Genomic DNA, 21,382 nt, shown 5'->3' on the forward strand with positions numbered 1-21,382 from the left:
TTAAATTTGATGTGAAACCCCTGATTCCTTTTCCTGCTCCTCCATGACTAATCAATCATTAATTGCTATTAATTTTTCCTTCGTCAAATCCTTTGGACTAATGTCAAGCCACTATTGCCATCCTGAATCAAGTGTTTATTGCCTACACCTAGATTATTACAATAGCCTCTTAACATGGAAGAACCATGCCTTAAAAAAATGATAGTAGCAGGTAAGATGACTTGGATTAGGTAAGAGACGGATGACAGGTTTCTAAAAGACTACTTTAAAGTCCATAAAAAAGGTCATAAGAGCCTCTAATAACTATTATTAAGTATAAGAGAAAGACTTCTGGATATCCAGAAATTGATAATGTAGTATGATAACCAGGACACATAAACAAGTTAACAACAATGCAAGACAAAATGAGATCAGTGCAATAAAAAGTTTCAGAGAAAATATTATGAGAAATCTGAGAGGGAGAGAACAAAAAGTCTAAAAGCTGGCGAGGATCTGAGACCCAAACCAATGCAACCTAAACAACAATAGGAATCCTTTCTACAAAATCCCTAATGATGGTCATCTAGCCTGCCTTGAATTAAACAGCAATTACATGGCAGGCACTAGTCTAGAATACAAAAACAAAAGAAAAACAATCTCTCCCCTCATGAAACTTACATTGTAACACGTCAAAAATATATGCTCAGGAATATACAAAACACATATATAGCAGAGATACAAGATAACCTTGGAGGGGAGGGAATAGGCAAGAAGGGAATAGCTTAAGCAAGTGGGGACCCAAGTCAAATCTTAAAGGAATATTAGAAATTCCAAGAGGCAAAGGTGAAAAGGTAAAAAACTACCTCTTCCTAGGTATGGGAAATTGGTCAGGCAAAGGCATAAGGAGATGGTGTGTCATGTAAAGAAGGCTGAGACAATAAGATAAATAAGACAAGAAAGAGAGAGGGACCAATAATGTAATGAGTTTTAAATGCCAAACAAGTTTATATTTGATCCTATAGGCAACAGGGAGCCACTGGCATGTACTCAGTAAACAGTTGAAAAGGAAAACCAGAAAACCACTTTGGAAGTTGCATGGAAGATAGATTAGAATGGGGAGATTTAAGCAAGGTGATCAATTTAGAATCTATTCAATATTAAGGAAAAAAATAATAGCCTACTCTGAGCTAATCTAGGCTATGAGTAGAGAGAAGAGGACCTCATTTAAGAGATTTTATGGAGACAGCCACTGTTTAGTTATATAAGTATATATATGAAGCCTTGGATGGTCATAAGTGAAAAAGTTTAAGGAGCCCTGGATTTTTGAATGAAAATAAGGAGTCAAGGATGATCTGGAAGGAATGAAACTTGATGAATGGAGGAATGGTGCTGTTTTCATCAATAAAAAAAGAAGAGGCTACATCAATGGCTATCTAGCTTTGCCTCTCCCACCCTAAATTTCTGCAGTTGATTATTTTAAATAAAACATTACTTTTAGATTAGGAGGGATATAAGGGAAAAGAATTCAGGAAAAGCCCCTAGAAATGGCTGAGTAGGGTAATCACATGTCAAATATTCAATCAAAAAAAATGAATTTAGCAGCAGTATATAAGAAGAACAGGTAATGAGAGACTCAAGACAAGGAAAATACTATAATGATTTAAGTGAAGAAGGATAAGGGAACCCAAGTGGTAGATGTTTGGGTAGAGAGAAAGAGTATGGTAGTAACAGTAGAAAGTTCAAGATTTGGCAATTGATTGAACCTATGAGATGAGAAAGAATGAGGATAAAGCCAGGATACCAAGATCACAAACCTGAAATACTGGAAGAATAATAGTATCTTTGACAGCAACAGCTAAGTTTGAAAGAGGAAAAGGTCTAGGAGGGGAAAAAATGAGTTCTATTTGAGATAAGCTGATAATGAATTGAGTTTGGGTTGTGACCAAAACATTTAGAATTTGAAATGTCTAAAAGTCAACTGGTGATCTAATCCAGGGCTCCTTAAACTTTTTCACTTATGACCATCCAAGGCTTCTTAAACTTTTTCAATTATGACCCCTTTTCATTTGAGAAATTTTTACATGACCCCTACATTAATAATTTAAGAAGGTAAATATTCTAAAGGAGATCTAAAGGATCTAAAGGAGAGTCAGGACTAGATAAAGAGATCTGGAAGTTATTTACATAAAAGTGATAGTTAAATTTATGAGAACCGATGAGGTTACCATCAGGTAACTTGAGGTTACCAAGAGAAAGAATATACAAGAAAAAAGAGGGCCTGGAATAGAAATGTGTGGGACATCCAGTAGGGGGGCATAAAGTGGATAAGCCAGCAAAGAAGATTGAGAAGATTTGATCAGACAAGTATCACAAAAGCCCAGAGAGGAGAAGGTATCTAAGAAGAGAAGATAGTCAATAAACATTCATAAAGCATCTACTATGGGCCAGGCTCTGGGCCAAGCTCTCAAAAAAGGCTCCTTTTAGGAAGGATTTTAGCTGGGACTGGAAGAAAGCAAGGGAGCCAGGAGGCAGAGAGACAAAGGGAAAGTATTCTGTGAGTGCAAAGTCTTATGCTTTAGGAAGATACTTGGACAGTTAATTGAAGCTAAATAGCTCTAATCAAAGCAGTAGATAGAGTGCTGGGCCTGGAGTCAGAAGAATTGAGTTCAACTCTAGATATTTACTAGTTTTGTAATCCTGAAACAGTTAACCTCTATTTGCCTCAATTTTCTCACCTGCTAAATGGGATAGTAATATCACCTACCTTTCACAGGGTTGTTCTGAGGACCAAATGAGGTAATATTTGTAAAGTGCTTAGTACACTGCCTGTCAGTAGGCACTCTATAAATATTAGTATGATTATTCTTACTACCATTAAGAGAAAACAAAATAGGGGGGAGATCAGTGGCAGACACATCAACTTGCAGACTAGTACAACAATTCAGGCCTGAAATGATGAGAGCCTCCATCAGGGTGGCTACAGTATTAAAGAAGAGAGATGTTAAACAGGTAAAACTGACTAGCCTTTGGCAAAAGATTGGACTAAAGTCAGGGCAGGGTGGAGTTGTAAGGGTGATATGAGGGAATATGTTGAGAATGATACAAGGTTGTTTGCCTAAGTCCCTAAGAAAATGATGGTAATTTTAACAGTAATAAAGAAATTAGGAAGAGAGAAGGGTTTGAGAGGAAAAGTAACAAGTTAGGTTTTAGATGTATTGAGTTCAAGAGATTTCCAAAAGGCAGCTGAAGATGGTCAGCAAAAAGGTTAGGGTGAGATAAGATTTGAGAATCATCAGTAGAGAGATGATAACTGAATCTATGGGAACTGAAATTACCAAATGCAAAAATATTAGAGCAAGAGAAGAGAATCTTTTTTCTCTCAAGGGTCATCTGGTTATTTTTAACAACATTATATACACATATATATATTATTATAATAACATTATATTATTATTACATTATATTATAATATATATTATAAATAATTACATTTATTATATTTGATATATAATTTATATATTTATATGTGTGTATGTAATATATATGATATATAATCAAATATTATAATAATAAATATTTGTTTATATATATGTGTGTATAGATATAGATATATAGATATAGATATATCTTTTTATTTGTAAAATATATGCATGGGTAATTTTTCAGCATTGACCCTTGTAAAACCTTCCATTTCAACTTTTCTCCTCCTTCCCCCCACCCCCTCCCTCCCAGGTGGCAGGTTGACCCATACATGTTAAATATGTTAAAGTATATGTTAAATACAACATATGTAGCATCATTCTTGAGCCATACGAAATTATCAATTTATAGAACCCAAGCCCAGTGGGAGGTTACTGTACCTAGCCTTCAGCTCATCACTGCCTATGGATGAATTACCAAATTATTTCATGGGCCTTATATGGCTCACTGGCCAAAGATTTTTTACACCCCTGGTATAGAGGAAGAAGAGGGCCCAGGTCAGAGCCTAAGGGGAGTTGGAATGAGCAGATAGGGAAGGGGATCAAAAGAGAATAGTTTCACAAAAACTTCCAAGAGCAAAAATTGTGAACAAGAAGCATTTAAATGACATCATCAAAGCTATGATGGCAAGAGGGAGGGCAAGAACAAGGATTCAGAAGTCTTACCGATTTGGCAATTAAAAGATTTTGGTTGAGTGCTGAAATCAGAAGCCAGAATATACAGAGTTAAGAAGAGAGCAAAAGGAAAGAAAGTAGATATCGACCACATCTTCTCAAAGAGTTTGGCTACAAAAAGATGGAGAAGCCTGGAATACTATTTAACAGGCCAGATGATTCCAGTGAGCACAGAGACATATACATGTTTGTGGCAGCAGCTAATGGAAGAAGAGACTGGCAACTAAGTGACAGAGTGAAGCTGATAAAATAGGGAATTTTCAGTAGAAGAATGGAAGTGGAGGGGCTTGCCTTGGCAAGAAGGACCATCTCTGTCTCACACAAGGAGATAAAAGAGGAAGACATCCCTTCATGTGGGATGAGAAGGAAAGGAAAAGAAGGAATTCTTTCAGCAAAATAAGAAGCGGGGTTTTTAGCTGAGAAAAGGGGAAAAAAGTCATGAAAGAGTTTGGAAGATAAAACGATCAGTCTATGGTGAGTGGGATGGTGAGTTAATTAGTAAAAAGAACGCACATTTTTAGTGGACCCAGGCTCCAGGTTTCCTGATTTTTCCCAAAGTTAATTTGGAATTGATTATTCAGATGGCAAATGAAGCAGGGGTAGAAAAGGGTCGGGCAAGGCATCCAAAGGTAACTCCGCGTGGGCGGTGAAGCTGAAAGGTATAGAAGAGGGCGGACAATTCCAGGATCACAAGGGGCTCTGCCCTACGGAGCTCAGGAAGACCCCCGCGGAACCGTCTGGCGAGCGGGGGAAGACGCCGGCCAGGTCACTACTGGACAGGAGCATCCCTGGCGCGGAGAACGCTCACCAGGGGTGGAGCGGGACAGGAAGGCCACAAGAGGGCGGGGCCCCGCAGCATCCCGGGAGCAAGGAAACGGGGAAATAAGCCGAGGGAGAGAGAAGGGAGGGCAGGAAGGGCGGCGGTGAGGGGGAAGGGCAGCCGCCGGGCCCGGGGGCGCACAGGCGGAGACCCGGGGCGCTCCCGATTCGGGGTCCCGGCGCGCGCGGAAGTCTGCCCACCCCGGAGATGAGGGGAGCCGCCCAGAGAAGCGCTGGGACCCCGGATCCGGGTAAGACTAGCAGGGAGGGTCCGGGGCCTGGAGAGGCGGGCAGGGAGAGGCTCTGGGACAGCGGGGGCTCAGGGGCTGGCGGGACAGCAGCTCTCACCGACTGTTCTCGACCTCCTCCCCGGGCTCGGCGCGCCTCCACCCGCGCTCCCGGGACACCATCTCGCCTCTGCCTCCACACTCTCTGGCCGCCGTTCTCCGCCGGGCCTTCTTAGTTCCCGGGAGAAATTTCGCGCGTTCCGCCCAACTCTCGCGAGAACATGGCCCGTCCCCCTAACCCTCTGGAAAAGCGTCCAATCAGGAGGCAAGCTGCGCCACGCCCCACGGTGCTCCAATGGCTGCGTCGGCCGCCCGGGAGAGGAGGGAAAGGCTTAGGGAACCAGGAAAAAGTCCGGGCTTCGTGCGCGCAGCTGCCCGAAGTCCCCGCGGGCGTCGCCCGGCGCCGCTCCCGAGGGCTAGAAATGGAAGGCCGTCCCCTGCCTTTGCCCTAGAGCCGAGGTCTCGTCGGGGCCCGCATTGGGCTGGCCTTCTGCCGATGGCTCCGGAGGTGTCCACGCTGCGGGCCGGGGCCAGGTCGCTCCCCCAGCGGGCGCTGAAGCAGTATTTGCTGCTGTTGCGCCTCTACCCGGTGCTCACCAAGGCGGCCACCAGGTCCGCACAGTCGGAGCGAAAGGGGTCGGGGGAGAGCCGGGAAGGGGGGATCTGGGGAGAACCATGTTGGGGAGGAAGATCAGAGGGAAGGGATCCAGGGAGAGATACTCGGGGAAAGGAATCAGAGGAGGAGGAGGAGGATTCGGGAGGCGTCACTGAGAGGAGCTCGGGGAATCCGGGAAATAGATCTGGGAAGAGCTACTTAAGGAGGAAGATCAAAGGAAAGCGATCTGGGAGGAGCCACTGGGGAGGGAGGGGGGATTGGGGAAGAACCATTGGAGGAAAGGATCTAGGAAACGCAATCTAGGGAAAGAAAGGGTTCCAAACCACAGGAGAGAGATTTTGGGGGAAAGGGAGATCCAGAATGATCTACGGGAAAGGATTAGGAGAAAGTGATCTAAGGAAAAGATCGAGAAAGAATGATTTGGGGAAACATTAGGAGAAACTGATCTTGGAAAAAAGATCAGGAGTGAGTGATCTGGAGAAAAAAAATCAGGGGAAATCTTGGAGAGATCAGAGGAGAGTAACCAAGGTGAAAAGATCGGGAGTGAATGATCTTGGGAAAAGATCAAGGGAGAGCAAAGAGAGAAAAGGATCAGGGAGAACTATCTAAGGGGAAGGATAAGGTGTGAAGGATTTGGGGAGGACGACCAAAAATCTGGAAGAGGGATCAGAAGGGCAGCATGTGGGGGGGATCGGAATTCAGGTGACAGTGAGGCAAGGTAAAGGGATGGGACAGTTAATCAGGAGAAAGATCGGGGAAGGGGAGCCGAGGGTCAGTGCCGAAAGAAACGCATGGGAAAGGAGATCAGTGCGAAGAGACCACAGGATCATGGGAGAGGGACCTGGAGATTAGGGATGTTGGAGGAGGGGACCGAGAAATTGGGGATGGAGGGGAACAGGGAAGGACGATGGAGGAATGAGAACAGAAGAATGGGATAAGAGAGGTGCGTGGGAACGTGGAAAAGGACTGAGAGTGGGAGACGGGATTGGAGGTGTTGGTGGAGACGGAGGGAGTGGAGAGGAAGTTAAGGAGGGAGGAGGGGGGGCTGGAACTGCAGACCGGGGATGGGGGAGGGGACCGGGCTAGTGGGGCTGGGGGAGAAGAAAGAGTGGACGGGCATGGGGCAGAGGAACTGGCAACTGAGGGAGGGGGATTCTGGGTCTGGAGAAGCGAGGAAGAGGGAGGGGAGTCAGGGAGAGGACAGAGGTCTTGGTGTTCGATGACGATATCTGAAGAGGAAAATTGTGCTGGGGGAGTGGAGTAGGGGAGGGGGGAGAAGGGAGGGGATTGGGAGAGCTGGAATGGGGGAGATCTGGGGAGGGGAATAGGGCAGTAGGGATGGAGGGGGGGATCAGAAGAGAGGGAGAGGGGAGGTTGGGTTGAGGGAGGGAGCGGGCATGGGGGAGGGGACTGTGAAAGGGGGAAAGGAGGAAGGAACCATGGGAACGGGAGGGGGGAGCCGGGATGTACGGGGGAAGGAGAGAGGGATCGGAGGAGCTGAGACGGAAGAGTGGAATGGGAGAGAACGATGGGGGAGTGGGTTGTTCTGGGGAGAGCGGAGGGGGCTGCGGAGGTAGAGGACGCTGCGGCGGCGGGATCTCGGGAATTGTGATGGAAAAGGGGATAGAGTAGGCGTCCTGGGGAGAAGGAATGGGGCAGTGAGCCGGGGAGAGGGGAGAGGGCGAGTAGGGCGGAAATCGGTCTGGTGGTACAGTAAGTGGAGGAGGTGATGGAGGAGACTGGAGTAGAAGCATCCGAGTTTGGGGGAAAGAGGGGTGGACTGGAGGAGAGGGCTCGAGAGAAGAGAGGCAGAGGGGGAGACTGGGAAAGAGGAGATGGAAGAGGAGACAGAAGTATAGGAGAGGAAGGAGGGGTCTGAGAGAAGGCGATCGGAAGAGTGAGGACGGGGGGAGGGAACGGGGTAATGGGTTCCAAAGAATTGGACTGGAGGGGAGAATCAGGAGAGAGAGATCCAGAGGATGGGGATGGAGGAAGGGACCATGGGAGCGGAGATGGAGGAGGAGACTGGGGGAAGAGGAATGGAGGAGGGGGTTGGGGGAACGGGGGTGGAAGAGAGGATAGAGGAAATGGGATCAGGGGAGGAAGGGTGGAAGAGGGAATCGGAGTGGGACCTAGGAAAAGCGGGATTGGAGAGGCGAAAGGATCAGAGAAATCGGAGAAGGGATCAGGAATGTAGGATCTGGGAGTTGGAGAGGGGGAAACGGGTGCCGTGGTGAGGAAGCGTAGCAAACCGGGGGGAAAGGGACAGGGACGCGGAGCCAGGATCTGAGACCAGAGCAGAAAGGTGCTGATCAACGGTTTGCTGGGGACTGCGAGAGGGGCTAGGCACCAAGGGGGTAGGGGTGGGGCCAAGGTTGGGGGAGGGGGAGGGGGAAGGGGAAAGGGAATGGGTAGGGGGGCGGGAGAGTGCTGCCGTAAGAGTTTGGGAAACCTTTTTCTATAAGATCGCAATTAATCAGGGGCACGCGCTTCTGTTTCTCTGGTTACCTCCCAGTGACCAGGAAACCCCTTCTGTCGTAGGCGGAGCGTCAGAGCAAGGCTCCGCCCTGGTTCCCCTCCCCACAGCCGACCTCCCTGGAACCCCGCCTCTCCCCTCCCGGACTCACAGGGAAGCAGCTGGAGGGGCCTGGCCTGTAAACGGTGGCACACAGGGGGCTTCTGGGTTTGTTTGGGGGTTGCCGTAAATAGGGCATCGTCCCCTAGACTTGTAGCTGCAGTTACCCTTGATTTAAGGACAGATTGAGATGCTGGGGGAGGAGTCTGAAAGCTTTTCCCCCTTCCTCCTCCTCCCCCCCTTTGATTTTGAAGGTAGGGGAAGCTGAAATACTGGGGACCGGGTGGAGCACAGCTGCGTGTCCCTACTGGTTTCCTCTTGCCTCTCAAGCCCCCTGCCCTCTTCATTCCGTGGCTCCCACAGCTGTTCAGCAGGGCCTTTCTGTTTGTTGGGATTTCAGGGAGGAGGTGCTTTTCTTCTTTTCCCATAAACTATAGAGGCAGCATTTTTGCAAAGCATGTCTATGATCACTGCCTTCACTCTGCAGCCATGAGGCAAGGCTCTGATTTCCAAACAGAGCTCCAGTGCTCAATTAACAATCAACTTCAAGGCAGGAGCCAATCCATCTCTTGTCTTGTTACTTGTCTCCAAAATATATCTTGCATCTGTCATCTTCTTCCACTGACACCGCATTGTCCATCAGCTTCCTTCTGGACTGTTGCAATAGCCTCCCTCCCTTTGCCTCCCTGGCTCCAGCCTTTCTCCTATTCAGTCTGTCCAATATACAGCTGCCCAGATTATATTTTTACAGTACACATCTGACTTGTGAGGCAGCCTGGCATATTGGATAGGCTGGTAGCGTGGCCACAGAATAAGCAGAACGGGTATATACTTACTACCTGTATGATCCTGGGCAAATAAGTCATTTAACTCCTCTCTGGTCAGGCAGCTCTCCTAAACCAAGCTGGAAAACAGGTGCTTACTAGGAGGACTTTTCTGAGAGGTTCCCTACATGAGGCCTGTTCATAAAGGGGGGGGGGGGAGGGGGGAGAGGGAAAGTCGAGGAAGAAGAAAGAAAGATAATTCTCCTTTTTGTCAAGAAGCTTCCATGGTTCTCTATGCCTTGGAATAAAATATAAATTCATCAGTATGGGACTTAAAATCCTTCACTTTAACCTCCTTTTTCAGGCTTATTTCCCACTGCTACTCTTCACTGATTCTAACTTCCACCTAAAACTTCCATCCTACTTACATTCTCTGTTATAGGACATTCCATTTCTTGTTTATATATCTCAGTACAGATTGCCCCCATGCCTTATATTTCTCCTCACTTTTGTCTTTTCAAGGCTTACTTAGATCTAATGCTCTTTCCTGCCCAAGGCTTTCAGGTATCCCCTCAGATGATAGTATTCCTTCACTCCCCTTCCCTCATTGCACAGGATTTGCTTTGTATATATTTTGTATTAATCTGTGAACACATTGTTTCACTTTCCTTCCCCTCCAGGGCAGGGAAATTGTCTAACCCTAGTGTTAGTGTTGAACACAATGCTTTGTACATGGAGGCCCTTTAATAAATGCATATTGGATTGTTCCAGTTGCCAGACAAGCATTCTGGTCTACCTTTTTGCTGATATTTTAGGAGAAGGGGGGAGTGGGAACAGAAAAGCGGGAAACTCCACTTGGTTTATTCCATCTTTTCTCTTAGAGATTCTGCCTATTGCATTCTGGCTTATATTTAGATTTGCCCTATCTCTCAGACCCCCAGTTATGATGAGGAAAGGAAACTTCATTCCCAGGGTAGTTAAATTTGAAACCTATCCTCATCTCTTTTCCTGGTCCTTGGAGGGCTTTTCCGATAAGTGATCTCCTACATTTAGTGCAATCCAGACAAAGAATGGCGTGGAGAGACAGAGCTAAGGAGAGAAAGTTAAAAACTTTGGTCTCAACTTGTGCTAGAGAGAAGATGCAGAAACTCTTAGGAGTTTTCCAATTTTGAAATATTTAATCTATTGAATTGTCCTTTCCCTCGTTCAAACCTTGGTCTGGACCAGTATGGGTGTCATATTTTAGAAAGGACATTGATGAGCTGGAGCATACCAGTATGGATGGTCAAGATAGGAAAGAGACTCAAAATTATAAGATTGGTTGAAGGAACTAGGGAGGTCTTTGCTTGAAGACCTCCAATGGCAGGCAACCCTTGCCACTTTAGGATGTAGCTGGAAAAATGGTTGGAAAGATTTTTTTTTCTCATCTCAAGCTTATGTTTGCCACCTTCCTCCTCTCTCCCATTTTCACCCATTGGTCTTCGTTCTCCATTGGAGTCAAGCAGAACAAATCCCATTCATCTTTTTATGATCCAGCCCTTTAGCTACTTAAATACATATTATTTCCCTTCTCCTCCCCCATCCATAAAGACAAACATCCTTCTAACTACATGTCCTCTGCCTACAGTGGGATTCTGTCAGCATTTGGGAACTTCCTGTCCCAGATCATTGAGAGAGTCCGGAAAAAGGGAAGATGGTTTCAAAATCTGGACCTCAGAGGGCCTCTCAGATATGCTATTTTTGGGTGAGTAAGGGTCTGATATTAAGACACTTAAGAAGGAGGCAGCTAAGAGGAACTGAGTTCAATTCCAGCCTCAGACACTTAACACTTACTAGCTGTGTGACCCTGGACAAGTCACTTAACCCCAAATGCCTTGTAAAAAATAAAAGAAAAAAAAAAGAAAAGACCCTTACATATCAGCATAGATTGGGTTAACAGAAGGAATCAGCTCCAGATTAGACAATTAGCCATTAATGGTTCTTTTAAGTTCCAACCTTCCAAAAAAGAGGCACAAAAGAAAACTGGAAAATGCCACAGCTATATAGCATTTATTCCTACTTCTGTCTTCACATAGAGCCTATTGTTGTTATCTTTGTTTTGTTTCAGGGCTCATTTATTTGTTTTGTCAAGAAGAATGAAATCTGCGATTGTATGTCAACCTTGAAGTACCATAATCATAAATTCATAGATTTAGTGCAGAAAGGGACCTGAGAGGTCATTTAATCAACTCTTTCATTTTACATATTTTCATTTACAATGACAGAGATTAAATGACTTGCCCAGGATCACATAGCTAGCAAGTGAGACAAGTGAGATTTGAATTCAGATCTTCCTGACTCCAAGCCACCAACCTTCAGATTGGCAAATCACCTGACAGGGGACTGAGAGAGAAAGGACTTTGACCAGTTACACAACCAGCATATGTTAGAGGCAGGACTCCAGACTTCATAGTCATCGAAATTCTTAAATTTGGAAAGAAACAAAACATGTAATTAATACAGAGAGGTGCCCAGGATATATAATTTAAGAGGTGAAATAGATAGATAGGATAAAGTTATAACTCAGAGTAGGAAACTCCAAATTCAAAACTTGCTTCAGAGCCTTAATAGCTATGTGCTCCTAATCTAGACAGTTCATATTCCCAATATCAGTACTCTCTTCTATAAAAATGAGAATAGTTACACTGTCATTCCCCACTCCGTGAGAAATTGTAAGGAAAGTACTCTGCAAACTTTAAGACTCCTTAGACATAAGTTATAATTTGGTAGCGTTGCTATTTCTCTGGAAAGGAACAGGAACACCTGCTCTGCTCATCTGAAATCCCACAGGGTTTGTATAAAGACAGCAACAAGAATAGCAGTTAGTAAGAGCCACACTTGGGGTCAGAAGACTTGGCTTCAAGTCTTGCCTAAGATGCCTAAAGGTTGTTTTACCTTGGGCCCTTGACCTCTTAGTGTCTATCCTGTGCAATTCTCTAAGATCATAAGTAGAAGAAGGGAGCTGCTTCTCCAGGAACTCCCTGAAATCCCAAGTCTAGACCAAATAGTAGTAACAGTAGTAATAATAGCAGCAGCACAAGTAGTAGCAGTAGTAATGATGGTGGTCATAGTGGTGGTAGCAGTACTACTACTAGTAGTGGTGGTAGTAGTAGTTGTACTGGTAGTGGTAAAGGTAGTATTACTAATAGTAGTGGTGGTGATAGTAGTAGTTATAGTACTGGTACTGGTGATAGTAATAGTAGTGATTGAGTGGTTGTAATAGTAGTTGTACTGTTGGTGATGGTGGTAGTAGTAGTAGTAAGTAGTAGTAGTGAGGATGTTAGTTGTACTAGTAATAGCAATAGTAGTAATAGTGATAATGGTGGTGGTAATAGTAGTACTACTAATAGTGGTAGTAATGGTGGTGGTGGTGGTTGTTGTAGAAGGAATAGTGGTGGTGCTGGAATTAGTAGTAGTATTGGGAGAGTGGTAATGTAGTAATAGTAGTAGTAATGGTAGTAGTGGTAGTGGTAGTACTACTAGTATGGTGATGATGGTGATAGTAGTAGTGCTAGTAGTAGTAGTGTTGGTGCTGGTAGTAGTACTAGTAGTGGTGGTATAGTGGTTGTAGTCATAGTAGTGGTGGTGGTAATAGTGGAAGTAGCAGCAGTGGTGGTAGTGGTAGTCGTTCTCATGGTAGTGGTGCTAGTAGTAATAATAGTAGTAGTAATAGTGTTAGTATTAGTAATTAGTGGTGATGGTGGTGATAGTAGTGATAGTCATAGTGGTAGTGGTGGTGGTAGTATTACTAGTAGTGGTGGTGGTGATAGTACTAGTAATAGTGGTTGTGGGATAGTTGTGGTTGTAGTCATTGTAGTGTAATGGTGGTGGTGGTACTAGTATTAATAGAGATGGTGGTGGTAGTGGTAATGGTAGGGGTTGTAGTAATAATAGTGTAGTAGTGGTGGTTGTAGTAATAATAGTGTAATACTACCAGTAGTTGTGGTAGTATTTGTGGTGGTAGTACTAGTAGTAGTCTGTGATAGTAGTAGTATGGTATTAGTAATAATAGAAGGGAGTAGTGGTAGTGGTTGGTAATAGTACTAGTACTGGTGGTAATGGTGGTGGTAGTATTAGTAGTGGTGGTGGTAGTGGTTATATTTAGTAGTAGTGGTGGTTGTAGTGGTTATAGTAATAGTAGTGATAATAGTGGCAGTAGTAGTTTTAGTGGTAGTAGTAATAGTAGTTTTAGTAGTAGTAGTGGTAGTGGTGTTACTAGTATTAGTAGTAAAGGTGATAGTAGTATTAGTAGTAGTGATGGTAGTAGTGTTAGTAGTTCTAGTAGTAGTAGTTAGTGGTAGTGGTGGTGATAGTGATTGGTGGTGGTTGTAGTAGTAGTATTAGTAGTGGTGGTGGTAAAAGTAATAGTAGTAGTGGTGGTGGGTAGTAGTAGTAGTGGTAGTGGTGCTGGTAGGAATATACTAGTGGTGGAGGTGATAGTGTTAGTAGTGTTGATCGTGGTGACAGTAGTGGTTGTAGCAATAATAATAGTGGTGGTTGTAGTACTCCTAGTGGTGTTAGTGGTAATTGTGGTAGTAATGATAGCAGTGGTGGTAGTAGTAAATGTAGTGGTAGAGGTGGTGGTGGTGGTGGTAGTAGTAGTAATTGTAGGAGTGGTAGTAGTGGTGATGGTAGTAATAGTAGTACGATAGTAGTTGTGGTGCTGATAGCACTAGTAGTGATGGTAAAAGGAGGGGGAAGAAGGGAGTGGAAGTGGAAGTGGCAGAAGTAGCAGCTTCAGTCTAGGAAATAGAACTCAGAGAGTTGGATCAGAATTATAGGGCATCGAATTAAGTCAAAGGCAGAGAACTAGCAGAGGGAGGACACGTCAGAGGCATTTCTCAGCTGGGCTGCCTTTGCAGGAGCTGGTGGCTCCAGGCAGGAGAAGCACTGGAATCTGAAGGAACTGTTCCCAGAAGCTCTGGGAGAAGTAAGATTGTTGGTGTCTGAAGCCTGAAGTCTCTCCCCATCCCTTTGTGGAGGATGGGGCTCAACCTAAAGAAGCCTATGCCTGAGTCCCTTGTGCTGGATTGCTACAGAGCAGTACCCAAGTTCAAAACTGGTAACATTTGTATCCAAAACAAGTCTTTGGGGTCCTAAGAATTCATGTAGTTATGATTTTTTAAAATTTCCCGCAAGAAAAACAATGTATGTTCTTGCAAATCATTCCCCGTTTCCAGGTGTCCCTCTTTAGGGGCATGCAGACAAGATGACCTGCATCAAAATTCAATTTTTAATTTTACACAGGAGGAAAGTGAGGCACTTTGAGGCTAAGTGACCTGCCCAGGGTTACACAGAGAATTAGTAAGAGTCAAGAGTCCAACACTGACTATTGAACCATCAGTCTCATTGAGCCATATAGCTCAATAGCTATATATTTATAGCTATCATTTATAGTGTTTAAGATTTACAAGACATATTTATGTGCACATAATTGTATGGAATCCTAGACTTGGAGCTAGAAGGGATGTCAGAGATCATCTAGTCCACCTCTCCCTCATTCTACAGGTGAAGAGACTGAGTCAAAGGGAGGTTAAATGGCTTGGAAGTAACAGGAAGGAAGTGACAGTCAGGATTTGAGTCTCTCCACGACCCTGTGAGGTAGGTACTTCAGGCATTATTCTTCTCATTTCACAGATGAGAAATCAGAAATTGAGAGAGTTGAAGCAATTTACTCATAGTCATGTATCTAGTGAGTGTCAGAAGCAAAATTTAAACTCAGGTTTTCAACAAGCCAAGCATTACAGGCACCTGAGGCAACTTCCAGGTGCCTTCAGCATTTAGTGCCCAAACAAGCCTCCACAGAGATGGCCCAACTCAAGCCCAGCTAGCCTCTGTTCTAGTTGCTCCATATGAATAGTTCTAATCCCTTTACATGCTTAAAAATGTTGGGGATCTCCAAGGAGCTTTTGTTTATAGTTATTCATATTTAATACATTAGAAATCAAAATAGTTTTGACCTCTTGGACCCACAGAAAGGATCTCAGGACCTCTTCAGTGTTAACCTTATTGTGTTTATCCCAAGCCCCTTTGGCAGATCTGGTGAAGACTGTAGACCCCTTCTCTGAATAATGTTAAGTTCACAATATAAAATACAAAGGATAGCAAAGAAAACTAATTATATTTAAAGAGTTACCTAACTATTAATTTTTAAGGTTCACCAACCCCAAGTTAAGAACCCCTGCCCAGAGTACCTGGTTATAGAGAATTGGGTGTCCAACTGTAGGAGACAAAAGAATAGCTCATGGTTGCTGGCCAAAGTGGCTAGTGGCTAGTGAGTCTCTCACTGTCCTATAGGCAAGAAGGGTTTGAGCCATCCTGGTGCAGGCTGAGTCCGGTCAGCACCATGGACAGAAGTCACAACTAACCATGTTGTGGGGGTGTGGGCCAGCTTCTTCTTCTCAGGGCCTCTCAGTCACTTCTTCTACCTGTACCTGGACCACTGGATCCCTGCTGCTGTCTCCTTTTCAGGAGTCAAGAGGCTCCTAGTGGACCGGCTTGTTTTTGGCCCAGCCTTCCTGTTCTTCTTCTTCTTCTGCATGAACCTTCTTGAGGTTGGTCTCTGCCATATGATCATTTTCACTTACCAATTTCCAGAAGACAGTGTTAATTCAATTCAACTTAATATGTATATGTGAAGTGTAAATTATAATCAAGGCCTTTTGCTCAAGGCAGTGGTTCAGAGATGCAGAAATGAGAACACAGTGTCATGTCGCTCTTTTACTCGCTAAACTACAATGGCTCCCTGTTACCTCAAGGATCAAATATAGTCTCTGTTTATTATTTAAAGATCTTCACAACCCTATCCTAATCTGCTTTTAATATACTCCCTTCCACAACCTCCACATCCAAGCATCCTGGCCGAATTGCTCTTATACAGAATACTTCCTCTCTGGCTCCGTGCTTTTGTCCCTCCCCAACTGGAATACATTCACTCTTTACTTCTGCCTCTTGGAATCCCTGACTCTGAGCAACTCTCTAAGAAAAGAAGGTTCAAAGTAAATGGCTCACTTGTAAAAACTTAAAAGAGAAAAGAAAATCCCTTTCAAAGTAGGCCTTTCCTCATAAAGGAGTTGCCAGGGCAGCTAGATGAAGCAGTGGATAGAGTGCTGACCCTGAAGTTAGAGGGATTGAAGTTCAAATCCAGCCTCAGACACTTAATACTTTCTAGCTGTGTGAACCTGGGCAAATCACTTAACCCCAGTTGCCTCAGCAAAAGAAAATAAATAAATAAAGGAGTTGCCTATATCACTGACATCACAAGTCCAAGCCATATCCCTATATAGGAATATTCCGTCTCCCCCATTAGATTATAAACTCTATATTCTCCAAGAGCAGGGATTTTTTTTACATTTTTCTTTGTCTCCCCAGCTCTTAGTATAGAGCCTGAAACACAGTAGATATACATAGTAAATGCTTATTTATTGATTAATTCCTGCCCTCTGGGAGCTTACATTCATCTGAGATGTGGGGGAGATATGCAATGCTAATGGATAAGAGCAATATAAAGTAGAATGCCACAGGAGCTGTAGGAATAGTCAATTGGGTAATGTTCCATGGAGGAAAAAGGGATGCTAACAAAAGATTTAGCAAGAAAATAAAAACCTACATATGTGGATTGAGTCCCTATAGCCCACAAAACCTAATCCCATATTCACTCTCTATATCTCCTATCCTGCATATAAATTACCCTGCAATATATCCAGTCTGAGGTGCATTTCTGGATATATACACTGTCCCCTGGAGAATAAATTTAGGTATCATGTCCACCATGCCTGAAATGTACATCCTCCTGACTTAGTTTTGGGGTCACCTTCCATAGAAAGCCTTTCCTGATCCTCCTAATTAAGCATAGATTTGGGGCCTGAACAGCCTTCAATGATCATCTAGACCAATTGCCTCATTTTGCAGAAGAAAGAACTGAGTTGTTGGTGCTCCTCAAATTATCTGGGCTCATTTATCTGTAAAGTAGAAAGTAAGCTCTTTGAGGGCAGTCTTGTTTTTTTCTTCTCGTTTCCAACACTCAGCACAGTGCCAACACACATAGTTATCACCTCATAAATGCTTGTTGAATGTTGACTACTTAAGATGTGTGGCCTTTGACCTTCACACTAGCAGCACTAGCCTCAGGAGGCCTCTTCTGTTCAGTCTAGCTTTGGGGGAAAACAGTGCTCCAGTTCTTATTCCCAAGCAAATCTTTCTTGGTGCTTGAATACCCACAATAGAGGATCAAGGAGAATGAAAGAACTTGGGGGATGTGTGTATATTTTGAGCATTTGATCACTGATCCCAGGTAAGTGAACAAACCCAGAAGGGTCTGTCTCCAAATCCACAATGGCCAAAAATGTGGAAGGCTTGAGATCGCAGAGGACCAGTGTGGTGGTAAGTAGTATCTGATGGCCATAGGTGTGTCATTTCAACATCAACACTTTTCCTCATTTTCTAGGGAAAAGACATGGCAGCCTTCTTTGCAAAGGTGAAAACAGGTTACTGGCCTGCTCTACAAATGAACTGGAAAGTATGGACTCCAATTCAGTTTATTAACATTAACTATATCCCTCTGCAGGTAAGAAATTATTCTGGAGTTGTATGGCCATAGTTCAATTTCACTTTCTCACTCATTATTCCAGAGAGATTTCTAATAAGATGATTATTACAATCCCTATTATCTTCATCATGATGATTTGAATCTATCTGAAAATAAAGAAACTGGGGCAGTTAGGTGGCACAGTGGATAGAGCACCAGCGCTGAATTCAGGAGGACCCGAGTTCAAATCTGGTCTCAGACACTTAACACTTCTTAGCTGTGTGAACATGAGCAAGTCACTTAACCCTATTTGCCTCAGCAAAATAAAAAAAATAAGGAAACATATGCTTTTAAGGGATATCTTTGCTTTCGTTGTTCACTCTCAGAGTCCACTTTCTCTCTATTCTAGCTTGGGATCTTTTCAGGGACCTTCCACAGTCAAAAGTACTTGACTTCAGTCCTTTGGTATTGTTGATGCATTCTCAGAATCTCAGAGTTGGGAGAGTTCAAAGGTTATATACCCCTGCCCTTATCTAAAAAGGAATCCCCTGGGCCACACCCCATAAACAAGATCAACCTGCTTCTCAAAGTGACCCATTCTATTTTTAGGAAGCTCTAAGCCTAAATCTTGAAGAAAGCTAAAGATGCTAAGAGATGAAGGTGAGGTGGGAAGACTTTCCAGGCTAGAGGGATAGAAGTAGCCTCTCTTCTGCCCTTTGCTCCTACTTCTGATTTTCTCTGGGATCAAGCAAAAGTAAGGACAATTATTCTGTTCCATCCCCTCTACCCTATTCCAGGTCTTTTCTCTGGGGTAGACCTCCCAAGCTCCTTTAACCAACACTCATATGATGTGGCTCCCAACGTTCTTGATCATTTACATCATAAGCCACTTCATCTGGATATTATGCAGCTTTACAACATTCTCTCTAAAATGTTCCCTGAACTGAACACACAACTAGAGATATGATCTGTACAGTCTCCCAAATTCTGAATATTATATCTTGTCTTAAGAAGGCTCAGAACAACATTAGCCTTTTTGATTGCCATGTATTATTATTCACTAAAATTGAGCTTGCTGTCCAATAACATTGTCCCATCCTATACTTAGGAAATTGATCATCTGGTACCAGAGATAGATCTTTGCAACCTTTTAAAATTTCAGTTTGTTAGATTGGGTTTATCATTTTAACCTCTTGAGATCTTTTTTGTATCCCAGCTATATAATCCAGCATGTTAGCTACGTCTTCTAGCCTCACTTCGTCTGTCAGTAAACAGAGCTCTAAGTTGTTGGCAGAAAGATAGTTTTAGAAACCCAGGGCCAAAAACAAACCTCTAAGGCACTTCTCTGGAGACTTCCTCCCAAAGTGAGTTATTATCACCGTTTGGATCTAGTTATTCATCTGGTTCCAAATCCTCCCAACTCATTTTTTATAGCATCTACATTGCTTTATCTTGTTTGCAGAGATAACAGAGATGTTATATTTTGATAAATGCTTTGCTGAAATCTGTATTTATGTTCTGATTCTCAGAGCATTCCTCTGATTTATAATAGGAAAAGTAAGGGAAATAAACTTAGTCCGCTATGACCACTTATTCCTGAGGAAGCCATAGGGGTTTTTATAGTCACTGTTTCACTTTCTGTATCTTCACTAACCATCTCTTTAATAATACATTCTAGAGTTTAACCAAGAATTGAAATCAAACCCACCAGTCTATAGTTTACAAATTCTATGCTTCTCCTCTCTCCAACTTATTTTTTAAAAATCAGGATATTTGCTCAAACACAGTGAGTCAAATTGGCTAGGGTATAATGATCACATTCTGTCTTGGTATAAAAGTAAGAGGGATTATGGTGTGCTAATCAGAATGGGTCACAGCATAGTAGGCTCTTTGGGTCATGGAGTTGTGGTCCACATGGACTTTGGGTCTTAATATAGAGGGGTGATGGGAATGAGCTCCAGCATGGGGATCAGATCAAGTTGGTCTGTTTGTGTCGGGCTGTAGTTATTGTGGACTCTGGTTTGGTTTTCAATATTGGATTATGACAGAGAGGTCAGTATAGTACATAGCAATAATAATGAGGAGGAGGAGGGATAGCATTTATATATAACTTTAAGGATTTGCTACGAGTATTATCTCATTTGATAGAACAATCCTGGGAGGTAAGTGCTATTATTATCTCCATTTTACAGATGAGGAAAGAGAGGCAAGCAAAATATAAATGACTTATGCAGAGAGAACAATTAAGTATCTGAGACAAGATTGACTTATGCAGAGAAAACAAATAAGTATCTGAGGCAAGATTTGAAGCAGGTCTTTCAGCTTCCAGGTCCAGCACTCTGTGTACTGTGGCACCCTCCTAGCCACCTGATTTATTCAATCGACTTGATCGTTGGCTAGCGTGGGCTGTTAACCACATGATGGCTAGCTGTGCAACAGTTGCTAGAAAGGTGGTGGCCAGATGGTCAGTACAGCACACAGCCATCACGATGACCTGTAGTTGGGGCCAGCATTGGCTGTGATCTGAGCGGGTGATAGCAAGGTGTTGGGCCCTGGCTACAGCATGGAGGTCCGTTTGGGTTCTGGTGTGGCAGTCAGTGTAAGCTGCTGTCTGGTGATTAGAATGTGCTGTGGTGGTTGGCACTAGAGCTTGGACATTTAAAGCATTAAGCCGCTTCTTGGTACAGCCCTGACTGAAGGGCTAGCCACCGGCAGAAGTGAGGAAGAGCAGATAGCCTCATGTAAGAACATTCTCCTCTCCCCTCCACCTCCCTCACCCTGACTCTGCCTGCTCTTCCTTTGCCAGTTTCGAGTGCTGTTTGCCAATATAGTGGCTCTCTTCTGGTATACCTACTTGGCTTCTCTTGGGAAGTGAAGATGGCCTGGAAAACACAGCAAGTTTCTGATAGAACCTTGGCCTGGAGGGCCTGGGGACAGGCCGTGGCTCATCCTGACAGGGTTTACTGTCGAATTGCCTTCCAAGGCTTCACTGAAGTATTAATGACTATATATGATTCCACATGATCCAGAAATATGGGTGTGACAATCAAAATCGGTTGACATGGAACCTTGTGCCCAAGATAGGCAGTGGGTCTTTTTGAATGGGCGCTATTCTTTAAATGGAAATTTTAGCATTCTAAGAATCATCAGTGTTCAGGAGTAAATTTGGGATAAATCTAAACTAAAATAAATTCTAATATCACTTCATTAGTGGCGTTTTTATTTCTTGAACCAATCATTTTGGCCACATGGCAGCGGCCTCAAGGGACTAGGTCCAAAAGTAAGTCCCTTGATTCACCCATTCATTCATCATGAATTCATTAAGGGCCTATTATAGACCAGGCATTGTGCTGGGCTCTAAGAAGACCAAGACCAAAGGAAGCAGCCCCTTCTTTCAAGCAACTTACATTTTGTTGGAAGAAATACCACATTGGCAAATTGATGCAAAACGTAAAAAAATTATTTTTAGGGTGATCAAAAAAGGCCTCCTATAGCAGGTGGTGTTTGAATTAAACTTTGGAGGAAGCTAAGGATTCAAAGGGCATCTAGATGATTCAGTGGATAGGGTGCTGGGCATGGAGTCAATTAGACTTGTCCGAGTTTTAATCTGGCCTCAGACACT

The 21,382-nt window shown here is 43.7% G+C and overlaps 2 protein-coding genes across 5 annotated transcripts in view; one reads left to right on the forward strand and one right to left on the reverse strand.

Annotated features, from left to right (window-relative positions):
- Positions 1–5,472, reverse strand: part of POLE (DNA polymerase epsilon, catalytic subunit) — a 62,427-nt gene extending 56,955 nt beyond the window's left edge. For 2 of the 3 annotated variants that reach the window (XR_004232439.1, XM_031955515.1), the window contains exon 1: positions 5,301–5,472. Coding sequence is in view for 2 of the 3 variants with exons in the window: in XM_031955515.1 (XP_031811375.1) it covers positions 5,301–5,362 (62 nt within the window). In the remaining variant the exon portion in view is untranslated. The remainder of the gene's footprint in view (positions 1–5,300) is intronic. The other variant, XM_003760915.4, reaches the window with a different exon arrangement.
- A 46-nt stretch (positions 5,473–5,518) lies between these two features.
- On the forward strand, positions 5,519–20,967 carry PXMP2 (peroxisomal membrane protein 2). 2 transcript variants are annotated; one of them, XR_004232649.1, is made up of 6 exons: positions 5,519–5,851; positions 10,822–10,938; positions 15,625–15,787; positions 17,680–17,799; positions 18,370–18,514; positions 20,567–20,651. XR_004232649.1 is itself a non-coding variant. In XM_003760905.4 (5 exons), the coding sequence occupies exons 1-5, from the start codon at positions 5,535–5,537 to the stop codon at positions 20,633–20,635; spliced, it is 786 nt and encodes a 261-aa protein (XP_003760953.2). In that variant the 5' UTR covers positions 5,519–5,534; the 3' UTR covers positions 20,636–20,967. The 2 variants fall into 2 exon arrangements, 1 of the variants encoding a protein (XP_003760953.2); XM_003760905.4 differs by lacking the exon at positions 18,370–18,514 and having other exon boundaries at positions 20,567–20,967.
- The last annotated feature ends 415 nt before the right edge of the window (positions 20,968–21,382 follow it).

The sequence above is a fragment of the Sarcophilus harrisii genome, chromosome 1 (assembly GCF_902635505.1).
Source record: "Sarcophilus harrisii chromosome 1, mSarHar1.11, whole genome shotgun sequence".
NCBI classification, from domain to species: domain Eukaryota; kingdom Metazoa; phylum Chordata; class Mammalia; order Dasyuromorphia; family Dasyuridae; genus Sarcophilus; species Sarcophilus harrisii.

Bases quoted from the DNA above. Each gene is read 5' to 3' on its own strand.
- PXMP2 (XM_003760905.4), top strand. From the start codon at position 5,535: ATGGCTGCGTCGGCCGCCCGGGAGAGGAGGGAAAGGCTTAGGGAACCA. The intron at 15,788-17,679 runs GTTGGTCTCTGC...CTCATTTTCTAG, and splicing joins TCTGCATGAACCTTCTTGAG to GGAAAAGACATGGCAGCCTT. The intron at 17,800-20,566 runs GTAAGAAATTAT...TTCCTTTGCCAG, and splicing joins TTAACTATATCCCTCTGCAG to TTTCGAGTGCTGTTTGCCAA.